This window comes from Onychostoma macrolepis, chromosome 06, assembly GCF_012432095.1.
Source record: "Onychostoma macrolepis isolate SWU-2019 chromosome 06, ASM1243209v1, whole genome shotgun sequence".
In the NCBI taxonomy this organism is placed as follows: Eukaryota; Metazoa; Chordata; class Actinopteri; order Cypriniformes; family Cyprinidae; genus Onychostoma; species Onychostoma macrolepis.
This window is the reverse complement of record NC_081160.1, coordinates 7762417-7778623: the sequence shown is the minus strand read 5'-3', so window position 1 is coordinate 7778623 and position 16207 is coordinate 7762417. Positions and strand designations below refer to the sequence as shown.

Sequence of the window (16207 nt, the reverse complement as noted above, 5' to 3'; positions counted from 1 at the left end):
ATAGTAAAATAAAAAATGAAACACTGTGCTTATTACTGGAAATTTAGGCTTTCAAATGGTCAAGTCCTTTTGTTATTTGCATAATTTATTCATGTTTTTCTTTCTCTCTTCTGCCTTTGCACAATTTCCCCTCATTTGCATAGACTGTCCATTTAAGGGTCCTTAAACAGAATTATGCCCTGCATACTTTAATTGTTGAAAATTACATTTAACTTGAAATAAAAAAAAACAAAGCCATTAAAGCATAAGTCACTGTGTGAGAATGTAACATGAAAAAAGCTCACTGTAAGATATCTTCCTACGCACACTGGTTTAACACCAACAAACACCTGAAAAATACAAAAGAACAAAATGATCTAATTTACCTGAATAACACTGAATAATGCCCACATGAATATATCGACTATGTATATAATATTACAATTAGTTATCCATCCATTTTCCTAACCATTTGTATGTGATGCTGGAGCAAATTCCAGAATCTCGGGCTGTATGCAGAGAAACACCCTCAACGGATGGCCAGTTCATCAAGGAGCTAACACACATTCACACTCACACCTAGTGTCTCCAATTTTATCACAATTATATCCCTCTATAAACTGCATTATTGCACATCATAAGTGATAAAAAAAAAATTGGATGAACACATCACAGAAAGTGAAAAGAAAAACTGAAGTACCAAAAAATGTTAAGCTCTGTGAGATGCTTTAATATGGAATTCAACAACACAACCATCCTTCAAGTTTAGCTATCTCAGTGAAGAAATGTAATAGACTACATACTCATTTTTGAAGCAAATTAGTACAGACTAACCATAACCCAAAAACTACTTCTAAAAGAATTCGATTCACACTTATATTTGTGCATTTCTAGCATAAATGTTTACTTGAATGTTTTTTTAACAGTATCTTCGCACCCTAAAAGGAGGTTTTATCAAATTTAGCTGATTTCTGGGTTTGTCAAAAAAGTAAACCTCACATGTAGTGTTTCACATCCATTGAACACAGCAAACAAGGCCGTAAGATAAACATATTTAATTAGCAAATTGTTTACAATACTCCAAAAGTGATGAAAACAAACACAATAGAGTCGATTGAGAATACGGCAACACACGCTCTCTCTTTTTGACTGCAATAACTCACAACTCAGTTCTAAATGTAACTGTATTTTATATATTGAGAACATACGCAGTAAAATGCTATATTTTGAAATGCAGAAAGGAGTCACTAACCACTAAATGTGGTATTAACACAGTGAAACATCATGTGGTTGTAATGCACCTTTAACACCAATTCCAGCACTCAGAAATACCAAACACAGCTGTCCAAATCTTGGTGTATACAACAAAACACCTTTAGAGAGTTTAGTGCACCATTACTGCAAACACTACAGGATTTCAGAGGTTTCTGGCCAAAGTTTTTTGTTTATGGCTGTAAAAGTGTTAATAAACTTTATGATATGCTTATGATGTACAGTTTTCAATATCTCTCATTCCATGGCACCCATTCCATACTCTTTCCCTAGTTCAAAAACAAAACAAAATCAAATGTACAGAATAAGAGGGGTTTGGGTACATCTTAGAAGGATTCTTACAACATTTTTCTAAGTTGAATTTTTTTTTTTTTGGAAAGTTGCCAAAAATGGACAATATCTCTGTTCCAAAACCTAGTGATCTAGGCAACATCCTAATAATTATGAAACCTCAAATGACCCATAAGATATGCTCAGACTCGGTATGTAAAGAGACTCAACTAACACAGTTAGTGATGTTAGCATGTTGCTACTAACAACTTCCACAACCACAAACAATACATAGCGCAAAATATTAAGTGAAGAAAAAAAGTTGCTGACTACTGTTTGGAACAGCCGTCATGTCAAGCGTGTGCTCACTAGGTTTAGGAACAGGGTTTTGCATAGAATGCTACAGACTATTGAATTTAGAACTATCTACTGAAATATGTGAACAAAAAGGCAATCAAGCCTCTTAGTGCCTTACTTCTAAAGTTTTAATACCAAACAACCCTTTTAATAAGACGACAGATCAGGAACTGATGTGATATAATTTAATAATTCTCCTAATTTTCAAAATGATCAAGACAAAAACAGAAAAGCTGCAGACAGAATAAAACAGGAAAGAACTTCAAATGACCACAATATAAAAACGTGATGTGGAAGAAAACATTTGTCTTTAAAAATAAAGAAATATAAATGGCACTTTTGGCAAACAGCTGAAAAATAAACAGTTAAATAATACCTGTGCTTTTATCTAGACAATGATAAATGTGTGTAGTTGTGTAAGGAAAAGTGTACTGGTGTATGTCCTCATCATTCGAAGACTATACAATAAATTAAATAACTCTCACATTTTAGTTTTAAAGTTTGTGGTCAACAGGAAGGTTATGAAGAGACTGAGCATGTGAATACCACAGAAACAATGCAGTGATGCGCTCCATTGCAGAGCGTGATTCTTCATCATGATTGAGGTTTGTTCAGTTCAGTTGAGCCGATTTGGTTCAATTCACAATTCAATTTTGACCTGATGGATCTTTAAGCAGTCTTTTCAAGGAATTCCTTCCATTTGTCTCTTGGAATGAAGCCAATTCACTCTCCTGCATTGAAACTGGACAGAAATAAAACCGACAAAAAAGGATTCACACAGAGGGAGTGATTTTGGCGGAACATTTCCTTGTGATTTGGCTCCCACACTGCTGCTTTGGTGATTGACTTTCATAAATAAGTATAATATCTTAATTCCCTTTGGCGGGGTTCACAAAGAAGGGAAAGGAAGTAAACAGAAAGATTTGTAGTGAGGTCAGCCAAACCTATTTCCAGTGCTTGGGATAAAGTAAACTCAACACTATTTTTAAAAATGCACAAAACCTTAAGTGAAGACAAACATGCAAAGTCATGTGCTCTCCTTCTCGCTGAGCATTTTCACACTTGGCCCTTAAGGCAATGTTTTATTTTTAGTGGCCAAGCAGGCCAAGACCGTCTCAGGAAGTGGCCGGAATAGTCTGAATTCCATTTTTTTTTTTATGTCTGCAGTAATGTTTCACTCAATATGTTTATTTTTCAAGATAGTCTACAACATTTTTGAGACAACAGCAGAAATTGGCGGAAAAGACAGAACAGCACTATGACTGATAATTACTGTTATCTACTACACATTTTGAATCAAACAGCAAATTTTAAAGCTGCAGTTTGTAATTTTGTTTGGAATTATAAAAATAAGGATTTTTAATTCAAACATTCCCCTCCACTTGACAAATGAAAGTCCCGCCGTCAAATTCACACCAATCGTTAAGCCAGTGTTGATCAGTTGGGACACGCCACGGAACCACAGTGTTTACATTTCTGGGAAGTAAACATACAAATAACTGACTGTTATCTCTGCATATTAACCTATGAAAGTTGAATGTAATATCTCACAGGAAAAAAAACTAGACACAGCAACTTTAAGAACCTAAAGAATTGCAAAAACTTTTTGCATAATATTTCATAGAATGATCTTGTATCCTCTCTTAAAATGCAGCAAAAGTGCATACAAACTTATCAACAGACAAAAAACATTTGCTTTGGACCACCTGGTTCAAGTCAATTGAGTTGGGTTTTTCCTAAGGACAGTATGTGAAAACGCCCTCTTCTTCTCTGTTAGACACGCAGGCATACGCCATTTATCTGACAGACACTTTCCTGAGGTTTTATCTATCTCTCTCACACTCACACTCACACACATGGATTCTTTAAACAATCAGGATTCGTCAATTCTCCTGTGGAAAAAGGGAGAACAGGATTTACAATTAAAGCTCACCACATAAATAACCATTACAAGGCCACAAACACACACTCAGAATGTACACCATGGCAATATGGTCAACCAAAGATAGTGTCCAACCACCACATCTGTTACTGTGACTCCTTGTCCCCAATGCAGCCACAACACATCCATTAGACATATAAATTCCCTTGATGTACTCTCCTATCTCTCGGAATGAAGGAGCGAACTCCCTCTCAAATATATGTGTCCGTCATGGAGGATATACTGGTCTGTCCGTTCCTATCAGAGTGAGGAGGTCAGTGTCTCACAATGACCTGTTAAGCTCAGCTAGGAGGGGCATAAACATCATTGTCCTCTTTCCAGAATGGAGAAACTAATCTCCTCCTGTCCAGTATAGAGACCTCCTGGGCAGAATTCCCCTGCTGCACCTGTATTTTGAGGCCCTTCCATTGAACCCCAACTCTATGGCTTTGAGCAAGTCCCTCTACCTCCGATCCACTAGGGGGAGCACTCACACTTCATCAGCTCAAGCACTTCTGGTTGAGTTTGAGCACAACCGCTCAAGGTGTGTTTGTGTCAAGGCAGAGATGTTGATGAGAAGTGACAACAGAAGTTGAGGTAGATGGGAAGTGTTGTCCGGATGTACCATTGTTCCGTCCACTCATGGCTACTGTGAGAGTCTCCAAGCTTCTTAAAGAGTCTCCATGATTAGCTGGCTTGAAGGATGAAGACGTTACATCAGCCGTTCGGTTGAACCCATTTTGCTTGTCCACCGTTTCGTCTCCTGAAGGTCTGTATAGGGGGCTGCCTTCAGACCTAGAGTCTGAATTAGAGTTGCCGCCAAAATCATACTCCTCAAACACTCCAATCTCACTCTGAGTTGATGGGTAATATGACTTTGAAAGGCTGCTAGCACTTGGGGCATCACTTTCAGAGACACTGGTGGCTGGGTATGAGTATCCTACAGCTGGAAGAGGGTTAGGAGGAGTTATACCTGCAGGTAGGTATGCCGAGGGAGGAGGGGGAGGACTGTAGCCAGCAGGAAGAACGGCCTGTGAGGGGTAACGGGTGTTAGGGTAACTGTATGCAGCTAGGTTTGGTGAGGTGTTAGCATTGTAGGTTGATACCAGACTGGCATGGGAAGGGGTAGGGTGGAAAAGAGAGCCACCGTAAGTGCCTACAGGTTGCAGGAAGGGAGTGCTGTAGGGAGTGCTGCTGTACTCCTGATTCCCAGTCTGACCGTTACAACCGCTGCTGGAGAAACAAGGCTCCGGAAGACTCCCGCTGCCTATAACCGGTGAGTTACACGCACTGACAGACACATCCGTCACACTGAGTGGTGCTTTGGGAAGAAGCTCGGGAACGCAACCTAATGGAGGGTAGACACTCTCCAGCCAAGGCTCTGCCTCCACCTTCCGTCCATTAAGAAGGGGCGGCCCGTTATTCACAACACCAGGTCCCCTTACGCTAACGGAGATGGCTGTGTCTGGATATCCCATAAGTCCACTCTCGCAGGGTAGATCCAGAATGGCAGAATATCTCTCTGCATACCTCTTGAGCAGGTTAGAAGCGGTCAGAGCTGAAATGTCATCGTTTGCCCACGAATGTTGATACGCTGCAGCCGAGGTCGAACCTGTTAGCCTTGGATCCCTAAGTGCTTCGATCTTATGCCCTGGTGAACGAGTGGTGGAGGTGATGTCATAGTGTTGCTCCGCCCACTGGGACTGCTCAGGGCTCCACTGCATGGTCACGCCTGCCAGTGAAAAAAAGGTATATTTATGTCAATTCAAACTCATGGAACTTCATAAAAATCAGAAATATAAATAACATCATAAACGAAAAGCCTCTGAATGTGCCGCCCACATGCATTTGCTACTCAGTATGCAAACATGCTATAATATATTTCTGTAAAAAAAAACACTAATTATACTTATTATTCGACCTTATTTCCATCGCAATATAAATTAAGTGTGCTACAAAAACACCACTGAGAGAAAATGTGAGCAATTTAAGTTAATTAACGTTATTAGAAAATTACCACAGTTCCAGATAATGACCAATTCTGCATAATCATCTTGTCAAAAAAGAAAAAACTTAAGTACAAAAATGAATAATAATAATATAAAATATTCAAATGAAAGACAATTGAAAATGGCTTTCACAATTCTTTTTTGAGGCGTACACTAGCAGCTCTCTGAGCTGTTTTATGGTCTTTAGATTGACAGTGAAGTTTAAATTCAGCTGTGTACTTGAATCACCCACACACACACACACACACACACATCAAGAATAGCGCTGATGATATCATTAAGGTCTGAGATACAGCAGAAGGCTTCTTCTCAAGTGAATAAAATAAAAGCTCTTTAATGTAATCAAGGAACCTCATGTTACACTCTCTCTGTCTCTTTCTCAGTTACATTGACTCACGCACACCACGCGGGAACATAATATTTCAGCATACTGTAATAACGGCTGATCAATAATGTAGCCCTCGGCATTAGCAACTGAACCCGACAACAGATGTTACCCCTAAAAATACTGTATCTCTGTTATTTCAGCTTCACACATACAGTACTGCACCAAAATTTTAGTTTGTGAAACAAAGAGCTTTTCTTCTGCATCGAACTTTGGCATATGGCTGTACAGAGGGAGAGAGATGGGAGAGAAGGGAAAAAGAACAGAGAGATAATGTCCTTAAGTCATAAAACATAACACATAAAATACTTCTAAGATGAAGAAACATTGGATTTTTTTCTGACTTTGCAAGTACTGTGGATAAGCAAAACCTTGAGCATCAGAAACAATCCAATGTTTTGTCAAAACGAAATAAAGAAAGAGACATATACTCCATATTACAGCAGATGGATATTGATTTTGGGCTGATGGAGCAAAATTTACATGTTCTATCTATCTCAATTAAAAACTGCCCAATTACATTCAATTCTATCAAGCAGCAAATCCTCCTGATCGATACATGCAACTTGAGGTCATTCAGTGTTCTCTCATGGGAAAAGACTGGACTTACTGCAAACACACACACACACAAGAGGTGGAGCAACTGGCGCCGTTTCCCTGGAAAGACTTTAACTGACATAAATTAGGACTTTGAAAGTCACTCATCACACTCGCAATAGCTTTAACTGTTAAAAACTAAAGTTGTATAGTTTAGCACACACTTAACCAAAGCGACTTACAATACTGGGTACAAATCACACTAATGGCAATTAGCAGGACAGGAGGCTGAGAAATGGTAGGATAAAAGAAGAAAAGCACAATAAAATGACAAATGATTAAAAGCAATATCAATAACACATATGAAAGTGCTAAAGAGGTCTTAATTGCTTTTTTCTCTTTTAATGGTTGAGGCTATAGTGAGACATAATAGTAGTCATTAATTCAGCATTAATTCATAAAAAAATTTAAATTCAGAAAACTAGATCAGTGAAGAAAATGTTTTGTTTTACAGATATTTTTCAGTCTATGGAATTTTTTATATTTACATTTATGCATTTGGTAGATGGTTTTAGTCACATTACATTAGAAATACATTTTATTAGTGTAAGCATTCCCTAGCAATCGAATCCATGACACTGACATTGCTCTCGCCATAAAATGCTATATGAGCTACAGGATGTCCAATTGTTTGTAAAAGTGATGACACACCTGTCCTCAACAAGCCACATGATTTGGCGTATCATTCATGTCTCTAGCAGAAACAGTTTACATGCCAAAATGGGTTTGTTAAAATGTCTAACACTGAGAATGAACAATTGCAAGAACCGAGACTGACTATAAAACAACCTTAGAGGGTGAACGTCGTCTAAAATAAAGCCTCAGTTAGAAACAACACCACTCAAAACCTCTTGAGATGAGAGCAGAAATTCACAAAACAGTGCATGAAGGGTTCTTCAAAGGAATTACACACTAACTTCAACTCTTCTACAATACGAAGTACTATGCATCATGGAGTGGGCTATTTATTTAAATCTGAAAAAAAGAAATATATTCTCTGGCTGTTTTTTTCTTACATTACATCCTCACCAGAGTCTAAAGCCAAAAGCGATGTGTTGTAAAGTCCAATATTAGCTGCAGTTTGCAGGAATGTTCTCTCAAATGCTGTCTTTTTGTTGTATTCTACAGAACTACCTGGACAATCCCATTAGCCGCAAAGCTGCTGATCTAGTGTGTGTGTACTTTTGTGTGTGTAAAAGAGTGTGTGCTGGTGCTTTAGAGAATGACTTTCTGTTGTTCCAATATACCCCCTGGCTACAAATCCTCCGGAGAAGGCCCATCACACACACACACACACAAACAAACACACAGAGCAATTTTTAAAGCAATGTTCCATTCTTTAAAGGCAGACATTTCATTAGCTGGTTTTAAAGGAAGGGATCTTCACTTCACTGACTGAAAATTTGTTAGTTGAGCTGTAGCGTCTCTTTAAACATCTGTGTGTGTTTATGCATGTGCGTAAATGCATATAGACTACTATTTAAAACCAGAAGCACATCGACAGACAGATAGACTCACTTCTCCTAAGTGAAATCTCAGGTTTCTCCGGCAGCAAAATCAATACATCACACAGGTTCACACATACACACACACACACACACATTGCATCCATAAAATGCTTTTATTGAGTAATTAAGCAGCCATTACTGTTGCCAACAGCAAAATAGTAAAACGAATAAAGCCCTTCAAACAGTATATAGACAAAATACATACACACTCATACACACAATCTAATCCAGACCATTGACTTTAGCAAGTACACGCTCAAGTACAAATTCCTATGGGTTCCTGATTTCAAATCTTTCACAAACACAAAACAAAGAGCCACAAAAATACCCAAGTCTGTCTTCAGGAAAAAAGGGCACTAGTTTACAGAATTTAATGATTATATTAAAGGTATATTTCACTCAAAAATGAACCTTATGTTGTTCCAGACCTATATGAGTTTCTTTGTTCCATCAAACACAAAAGGAGATGTCAGGCAGGATAATTACAGTGGACTTTTCCATACAATGAAAGTGAATGGTGACCAGAAACTGTCAAGCTCTAAAAATGCCAAAAAAGCTCCATAAGTGTCATAACAGTAGGAAAATATTCCTCTCTGTTATAGCTTTCAAATGTAATTTGCATCATTTAAATAAGCACATTCACATTGGCATATTGTGATCAGGTGAGACACATGAGAACCAAATTTTGGCATTACTGATATCACACTGATTTGACATTATATTAATACAGTATATACAAATGTGAATGAGATTGGAGAGTTGCATCAGTCAATAATGACTTAAATTTGTCATTTCAACACACAAAGCCATCGTTTGGCTTCCTAAGACATAGAATATAGCCATATGGACTAATTATCTTTTTTTTTTAAAAGCCCATGGTCACCATTCCCTTTCATTGTATGGACAAGAGCAGCATGAACATTCTGCTTAGCTTCTTCTTATGTATTCCAAGGAAGAAAGAAAGTTGTATGGGTTTGGAACAATGTGAGAGTGAGTAAATGATGACAAAATTTTAATTTTTGAGTGAGTAATCCCTATACAGTGTAACATTCTTCTATTTATGCTGTTTACTCCTCAAGACATCAGCCAAATACTGCATGACACGAGCCACAGTGCTGCATAGACCATATTATCCATCTAAAAATAAAACAGAAAATACATTTGATACAAAACCACACTCTCTTTTTCTTGACACAAAGGGCATGCTTTTCAGTGTGTGTGTGTGTGTGTGTGTGTGAACAGTTCTCCTGTTGTGCCAAGCTGTTTGACCATTGTAAGAGTGGCAGGGTGGAAGCCCTCTAATTCTTCTTTAATGTGAATGAGCCATTCACTCTCAACGTTCTCTCTTCAAATGCCTGACTTTCAGCCCTGGCCTGCTGAGTGCTGCAATAGAGAGAAAGAGGGAGAAAGAAAGAGAGGGAGGTGCAGAGAAGTATGACAGAACGTAGCCTCAGCAGCGGAAGGTCTATGAACGTTTAAGCTCAGAGACTGAAACCTTTGTTTTGTAAAATCGCTGTAAAATGACGCAGAAAGGGTAAGAGACCATTAAATCCACAACATACAGCTCCAGTTTGATAAACTCCTGTGTGTAAGTGTGTGCAATTTTCAATGTAAGACTCCAATGGACTTTAAGTGAAAACAAAGAATGAATAGGTGAAAATATTTCAAAATATTTGAACCTCAAACACAAGTAAAAACATGAATACACTCAAATGCCGAATTGCAAAGCTGGTACAAACATATTCACATCTCTATGACCGCTTGCATATATACTCGGAGATGAGTTTCCGAAAAGAAAATGGCAATGAATTTTGAACTTGATCTTCCTCTGAAACTGTTTTTACATTTTTAATCAATGGTGTCGGTTGGTGTTCAATCGGTTCACATTATTATATAACATTTTAAACAATAACCAAATAGATATCAAGATGTTGTTTTAGTAAACTGAATACGGGTCACACGTTTTTGGTGTGTAATGGCCACTTTTCACCTTCAAATCAGTTTCCAATGGATAAAATCAAGACTCATCCTACATTTTTCCTGTTAATTATCCTGTTTCACTTACAAAATACAAAAGTATGGGTTAAATGGATTGCAAATTGCAATTCACATGAACATTTTCCCTGAAAGGTATAAACACTGTAGGTTTGAAGCACTTTCAAAACACTTTATTTGCATGAGCATCCCTGGCTCAACTGATGGAGTGACTTTGGGACAGGACTATTGTGTTGAAAGTGTTCTGGAAACCTGTTTCAAAACAGTCATTATTTTGCAATTCTCTATGGTGACAGTAGTGGCATAGAAATCTGACACTTTGACTCAAATGAATCAGCCTGAATCAAACATTTCAGAGAGACATTCATGGTAAAAATAAAAAACATGATAAATTCAATCTAAGACAGACAAGGAAACTCTTTTCTTTCACATCCTCCCTCTTCTCTTCTTCTCTTTTCTGCAGATAGATTATTTAAAACCTCCATAAAAGACATAGCAAGGGCTTAAATCACTTTCATATCTCTCTAAACGCAAGACGAACGCCTCGCATGTCAATGACCAATTCAATTCCACACGCCATTTTCCTCTGCTAATTAACACAGTACCGTGTTCATTTAGAGACACAATGCAGAGCACTGGGCTGGGGCAGGCTGGGCGGCCGCATGCCGTCTGCTGCTGACATTGGCCTTTAATAGGGCTTTAGCATATTAAACAGCTCAATCATCTCTCATATGCACACACACACACACACACACACAGACTAGATGGATGCACTACTTTTCTGTGTAATAGGGACAGATGAGAGAAATGAGAAAGTATGTGAGAAAGTCTTCATTAGTCACTCAAAGACCCTTTCCTCTTGTCGCTAAATATCTTTAGATGTGTGAAAGGAGAGATTGAGCTGGAGGGATGGAGAGGTGAATGAAGAAAAAAAGTGGTGTTAGATGTAGAGGGATCATTTCATCACGAACAGTCAACACTAAACTTTTACCATAATCTGACTGTCAAAAAGAAGGAGGGGCCGACGGAGAGGAAGATGAGAAAGGGAGGTAATTATGTATGTTCATTTTATATATATAAAACCATATAGAACTATATTTTTTTGATGCTGTTTTATCCCTACTATGTAGCTATCATATGGGCAAACACACTTAAAGGGTCCAAATTTTTTGCAAAAAAAAGGGTATGAGTAACTGAAAATTGTAAGTGTGTCAGCTCAGACTTATCAGGCAACACACTTCGACAAACAACATTTGCTTACTTAAAGAAAAAGCTGTTCACACAAGCCAGTGATTTGGATACAAAATATACAATATTGACTTCTAAAACCTATTTTTGTAATGTGTACTCAATGTAATGCAATAATGTAATGGCATAAATTACATTTTTACATAAATACATTTTTTTAATTGATTGACAACACTATAGGCTTAATTATACTGGATAATTATCTAAAAACAGAAATGATATAAATTAGTTTTCTAATCACAATTAATCAATTAATTACAAAATGTTTCACTTAGAAATATTCAAGATGTTTCTTCAGTTTTTTTCTAATTGAAAACAAAACATTTTCTGTAGAATATTAGTTTATAGATTATTAAATGTCCTCAGTATCACTTTCCATCCTGTTAGTATTTTGCAATATCCGTTCAGCTAACAAAAGCCAGTTCCTTAACTAGCCTACATCATCCTACAGGAAGTGTAGGGAAAACAATAGCGCAGAAAAGCAGTAAGTATCAGCAATGGACTTCATATCGACAGTCAACATTGTTTTAAAAATGTAGAATTCAAGGTATGACCCTAGTCTTCTACCTTTAAATGAGTAAGTCTCAAAAAAGCCTCTGCTTAACAATAATTAAGGCCTCTGACACACAAACACACACACTTCTGAAACTATAGTGAGCAGCATATTTCATAAAGATGGATATTTATACACTACCACGGCTGTAACTGTGTCTTGAACAATTTTAAAACAATTAAAGGATTTAAAAGGATTTAAGGGAATAAATGAGAAAAGAAAGAACATACAAGTACCAGAATTTAATGTAAAGTAATGCATTTGAACTATTTGATAAATTCTGACTGAAATTGAGTATTTTGCATCACAGGATATCACTATATGTCATTTTGATTTGATTCATCTCAAATAATAATAATAATAAAATAAATATAGACATAGCTCGTAATTGGGGGTTGCATGTCCCCAAAATGGGTTGTTAAAGTCTGAAACACCAAACCTCACACAAACCTGTTGACTTAATCAGATTTAAGTAGCCTAATACATGATTTGATTGATTTATAAGCATTTCAAATAGCGAAGACCACTTCACTACATTTGTACGACATAAAAACAGCTAAACCTTTAGGCTACACACAAGCAGAACAATAAAAGACAATGTCACTCAATGATTGATGTTACCCAGTTGGCCATGTGAAAGTATAGTAAGAAACACACGCACATGGTAGTTTAACTGTCCATTTCTAATTCACGAACGCCCATCAAACTTGTGATTTATTGTGTGACTTGCTCAGTGACACCACATTCAGACAGATAAACAACCCCTCATACAGACAAGTCGACAGCTCTGACTGAGAGGCAGACACACAGACAGACAGACAAAGAGAGACAAGGGAAACACTGGAATATTGGAAAATGAAGTGTTGTCATTTCGCAATACGTCTGAGTCCAAATTATGCACATCTAACTACCCGCGCCACTGTGCGCTCACGGCTGATTTCCCGCCAGAATCCCATCACAGCGCGAGCATTTATTACGCGCTCGTGCAGCAGTCGCTCTGCCCGCGCGCCCGACTGGAGATACAGCGCTACATGATTGCGGTCTGTAACCTCCAATCTCAACTCTCCTTCCCCTGACGCGAACCAGGAAAATGCTATCATAGCACTGAAAATCAATCACGACCAGTATGAACGTAATATCCGAATGAGAAACAGATTGGGAAAAAAACGTTTAAGTAGGAAAATATAGGCTATAAAAAGTGAGGAGAAGAGGTAAGAATGTTCTAACACTTTTATTTAAGAGAGCTGTTGTTTTTGTAGTGTCTCTGAATTCGAGTCCATCACGGGCCATGCCACGATCCCATTACCCTCTTTCCTGGGACTGTACTTTCTTGTCATTTCTGCCAGGCAATAATTAAAATAACTAATGCATGCATGTGATTGGGATTTGACGGTAATAAAACATTCAAATGATTCATACAGAAAATATAATAAATATAATACTGCATTTACAAACAAAACAGAGGTATGACCTACCATATAAGCCGCTGATCATATTGCTTGACATCAGCAAGGTGATTGAGAGTGACAAAAAGGAGTGAAAGGCTCACTTCAATGATTTCCACAAAGCGTAGAGAAAGACTTTCCAAGTTGAAGGACACGCACCACATGCAAATAAATAGTGTTTTGAGCGGAAAGGAACCCCAAACTGTGGAGAAAGAAAGAAGGAGAGATGAATATAATGCAGCAGGAAAATGTCCCTACCCATAAACGTATATGAAAATTCTTAGTAGGCTAATTATCATTGGTTAGGCTAGGCATATTTAGGCTATTTGTTTGTTTAACGTTCCCATTTCCCCCAAAAACTTTTTTATTTAAACATTTTATAGCCATTAACATTTTATGCAAATAATATTTTCCATATATTAGTGCGCTCAAAAAGTCAGGTAAATCCAGAATATTTATTGGTTTAACAAGATTCTGCATATAAACGTTTACATTGTAGGCGATTTTTATGTTTAGTTAATTATTGCAGATAAGAATTTAACTAATAAGTAGGCTATATTCAATCTGATTAAAATGTCATTTAAATAATATTTTGTATGTCACTCTGGATTGTTTTGGCAATGCTATATTTGAATAGCCTAGTCATGCAAAGGAAACATCACTGATATAATAGCTACAGTGAGATTTATAAATTAAGTCATCATATTGAATTGTGCATATTGAATGGGTGAGAATGTCGCTCTGTCATTCTCGCCTGGACACACAACACACACACGGATCAATGCTGCCTTATTATAGAACTCTGCTCCAATAATAAAACTTCTTGCCTAGTGCTCAAACTATCATAATTTCATGCTATTTAGAGTCACGCCGAACAAGAACTGCGCGCTATGTTTTGCTCGGGCCTGTGTCCGAGTGTCCGAGCGCGCTGTCCGTGCTGTGGCATGGCCCCTCTCTCTCTCTCCGGTACAAACGGACAGCTGGTGGACACAAACAAAGTGAAAGATTTACCTGTTCGGCGCCGGAGAACGGCGACAGCGTCCAGCCGTGCTGCTGAGAGCAGGGGATGAGGGTTACTCCGAGTCGGTGATGTTCTGGAATGCTTCCAAGTCAGGGCTGGAGAGACTGACCACCATAGAAATACTGACCACATCTACTGCCATGTTGGAATTCCAGAACCTCACGCCAGCTGCCGAAAAGAAAGCGGAGAAGCTTCATCTCCGACTACGCATGCGCCCTACCGGACTCCAGCTGAGAGTCCAGTTTCTCTCTCTCTCTCTCTCTCATGCACACGTGGTATATCATGTTAAACACTATCAAAGCTAGCGGGTTTAAACATCCTTTGGGAATTCACTTAAATATACAAATATAATTCCTTATTTATTTGTGGCAAAGGACAACATTCGCTGATTGTGTTGCCTACGCAGTGTGACAAAAGACGGGAAGTCATTGAAAACAGCTGTGAGAAAATATTTTTTATGTTGTTGTCACAGTAAGGGTCATGAAAAGGTCGTGTAAATTTCATTATAGGACTCTATATTATAATTAATTCCTATATGTTAACATGGACCACAAAACCAGTCATAAGGGTCAATTTTTTTAAATTGAGATTTATACATCACATGAAAGCTGCATAAATAAGCTTTCCATTGATTTATGTTTTTTTTAGGATAGGTCAATATATGGCTGAGATACAACTATTTGAAAATCTGGAATCTGAGGGTGCAAAAAAAAAAATCAAAATATTGAGAAAATCGCCTTTAAAGTTGTCCAAATGTTCTTAGCAATGCATATTACTAAACAAAAAATAAGTTTTGATATATTTACGGTAGAAAATTTACAAAATATCTTCATGGAACAGGATCTTTACTTAATATCTTAATGATTTTTGGCATAAAAGAAAAATCGATAATTTTGACCCATACAATGTATTGCTGGCTATTGCTACAAATACAGGTGCTGGTCATATAATTAGAATATCATCAAAAAGTTGATTTATTTCACTAATTCCATTCAAAAGTGAAACTTGTATATTATATTCATTCATTACACACAGACTGATATATTTCAAATGTTTATTTCTTTTAATTTTGATGATTAGAGCTTACGGCTCATGAAAGTCAAAAATCAGTATCTCAAAATATTAGAATATTTACATTTGAGTTTGAATAAATGACCATCCCTACAGTATAAATTCTGGGTATCTCTTGTTCTTTGAAACCACAATAATGGGGAAGACTGCTGACTTGGCAATGATCCAGAAGACGAACATTGACACCCTCCACAAAGAGGGTAAGTCACAGAAGGTCATTACTGAAAGGTGTGGCTGTTTACAGAGTGCTGTATCAAAGCATATTAAATGCAAAGTTGACTGGAAGGAAGAATTTGGGTAGGAAAAGGTGCACAAGCAACAGGGATGACCGCAAGCTTGAGAATACAGTCAAGCAAAGCCGATTCAAACACTTGGGAGAGCTTCACAAGGAGAGAACTGAAGCTGGAGTCAGTGCATCAAGAGTCACCACGCTCAGACGCCTTCAGGAAAAGGGCTACCAAGCCACTTCTGAACCAGAGACAACGCCAGAAGCATCTTACCTGGGCTGTGGAGAAAAGAACTGGACTGTTGCTCAGTGGTCCAAAGTCCTCTTTTCAGATGAAAGTAAATTTTACA

The 16207-nt window shown here is 37.7% G+C and overlaps 1 protein-coding gene across 2 annotated transcripts; it reads right to left on the bottom strand.

The window, feature by feature from the left end:
- Positions 1 to 1019: 1019 nt before the first annotated feature.
- LOC131542447 (fidgetin) lies at positions 1020 to 14801 on the bottom strand. 2 transcript variants are annotated; one of them, XM_058779157.1, is made up of 3 exons: positions 14551 to 14801; positions 13570 to 13741; positions 1020 to 5531 (listed from the first exon to the last, which is right to left on the bottom strand). In XM_058779157.1, the coding sequence occupies exons 2-3, from the start codon at positions 13598 to 13600 to the stop codon at positions 4339 to 4341; spliced, it is 1224 nt and encodes a 407-aa protein (XP_058635140.1). In that variant the 5' UTR covers positions 13601 to 13741; positions 14551 to 14801; the 3' UTR covers positions 1020 to 4338. The 2 variants fall into 2 exon arrangements, with proteins under 2 accessions (XP_058635140.1, XP_058635139.1); XM_058779156.1 differs by lacking the exon at positions 13570 to 13741.
- Positions 14802 to 16207: the final 1406 nt, after the last annotated feature.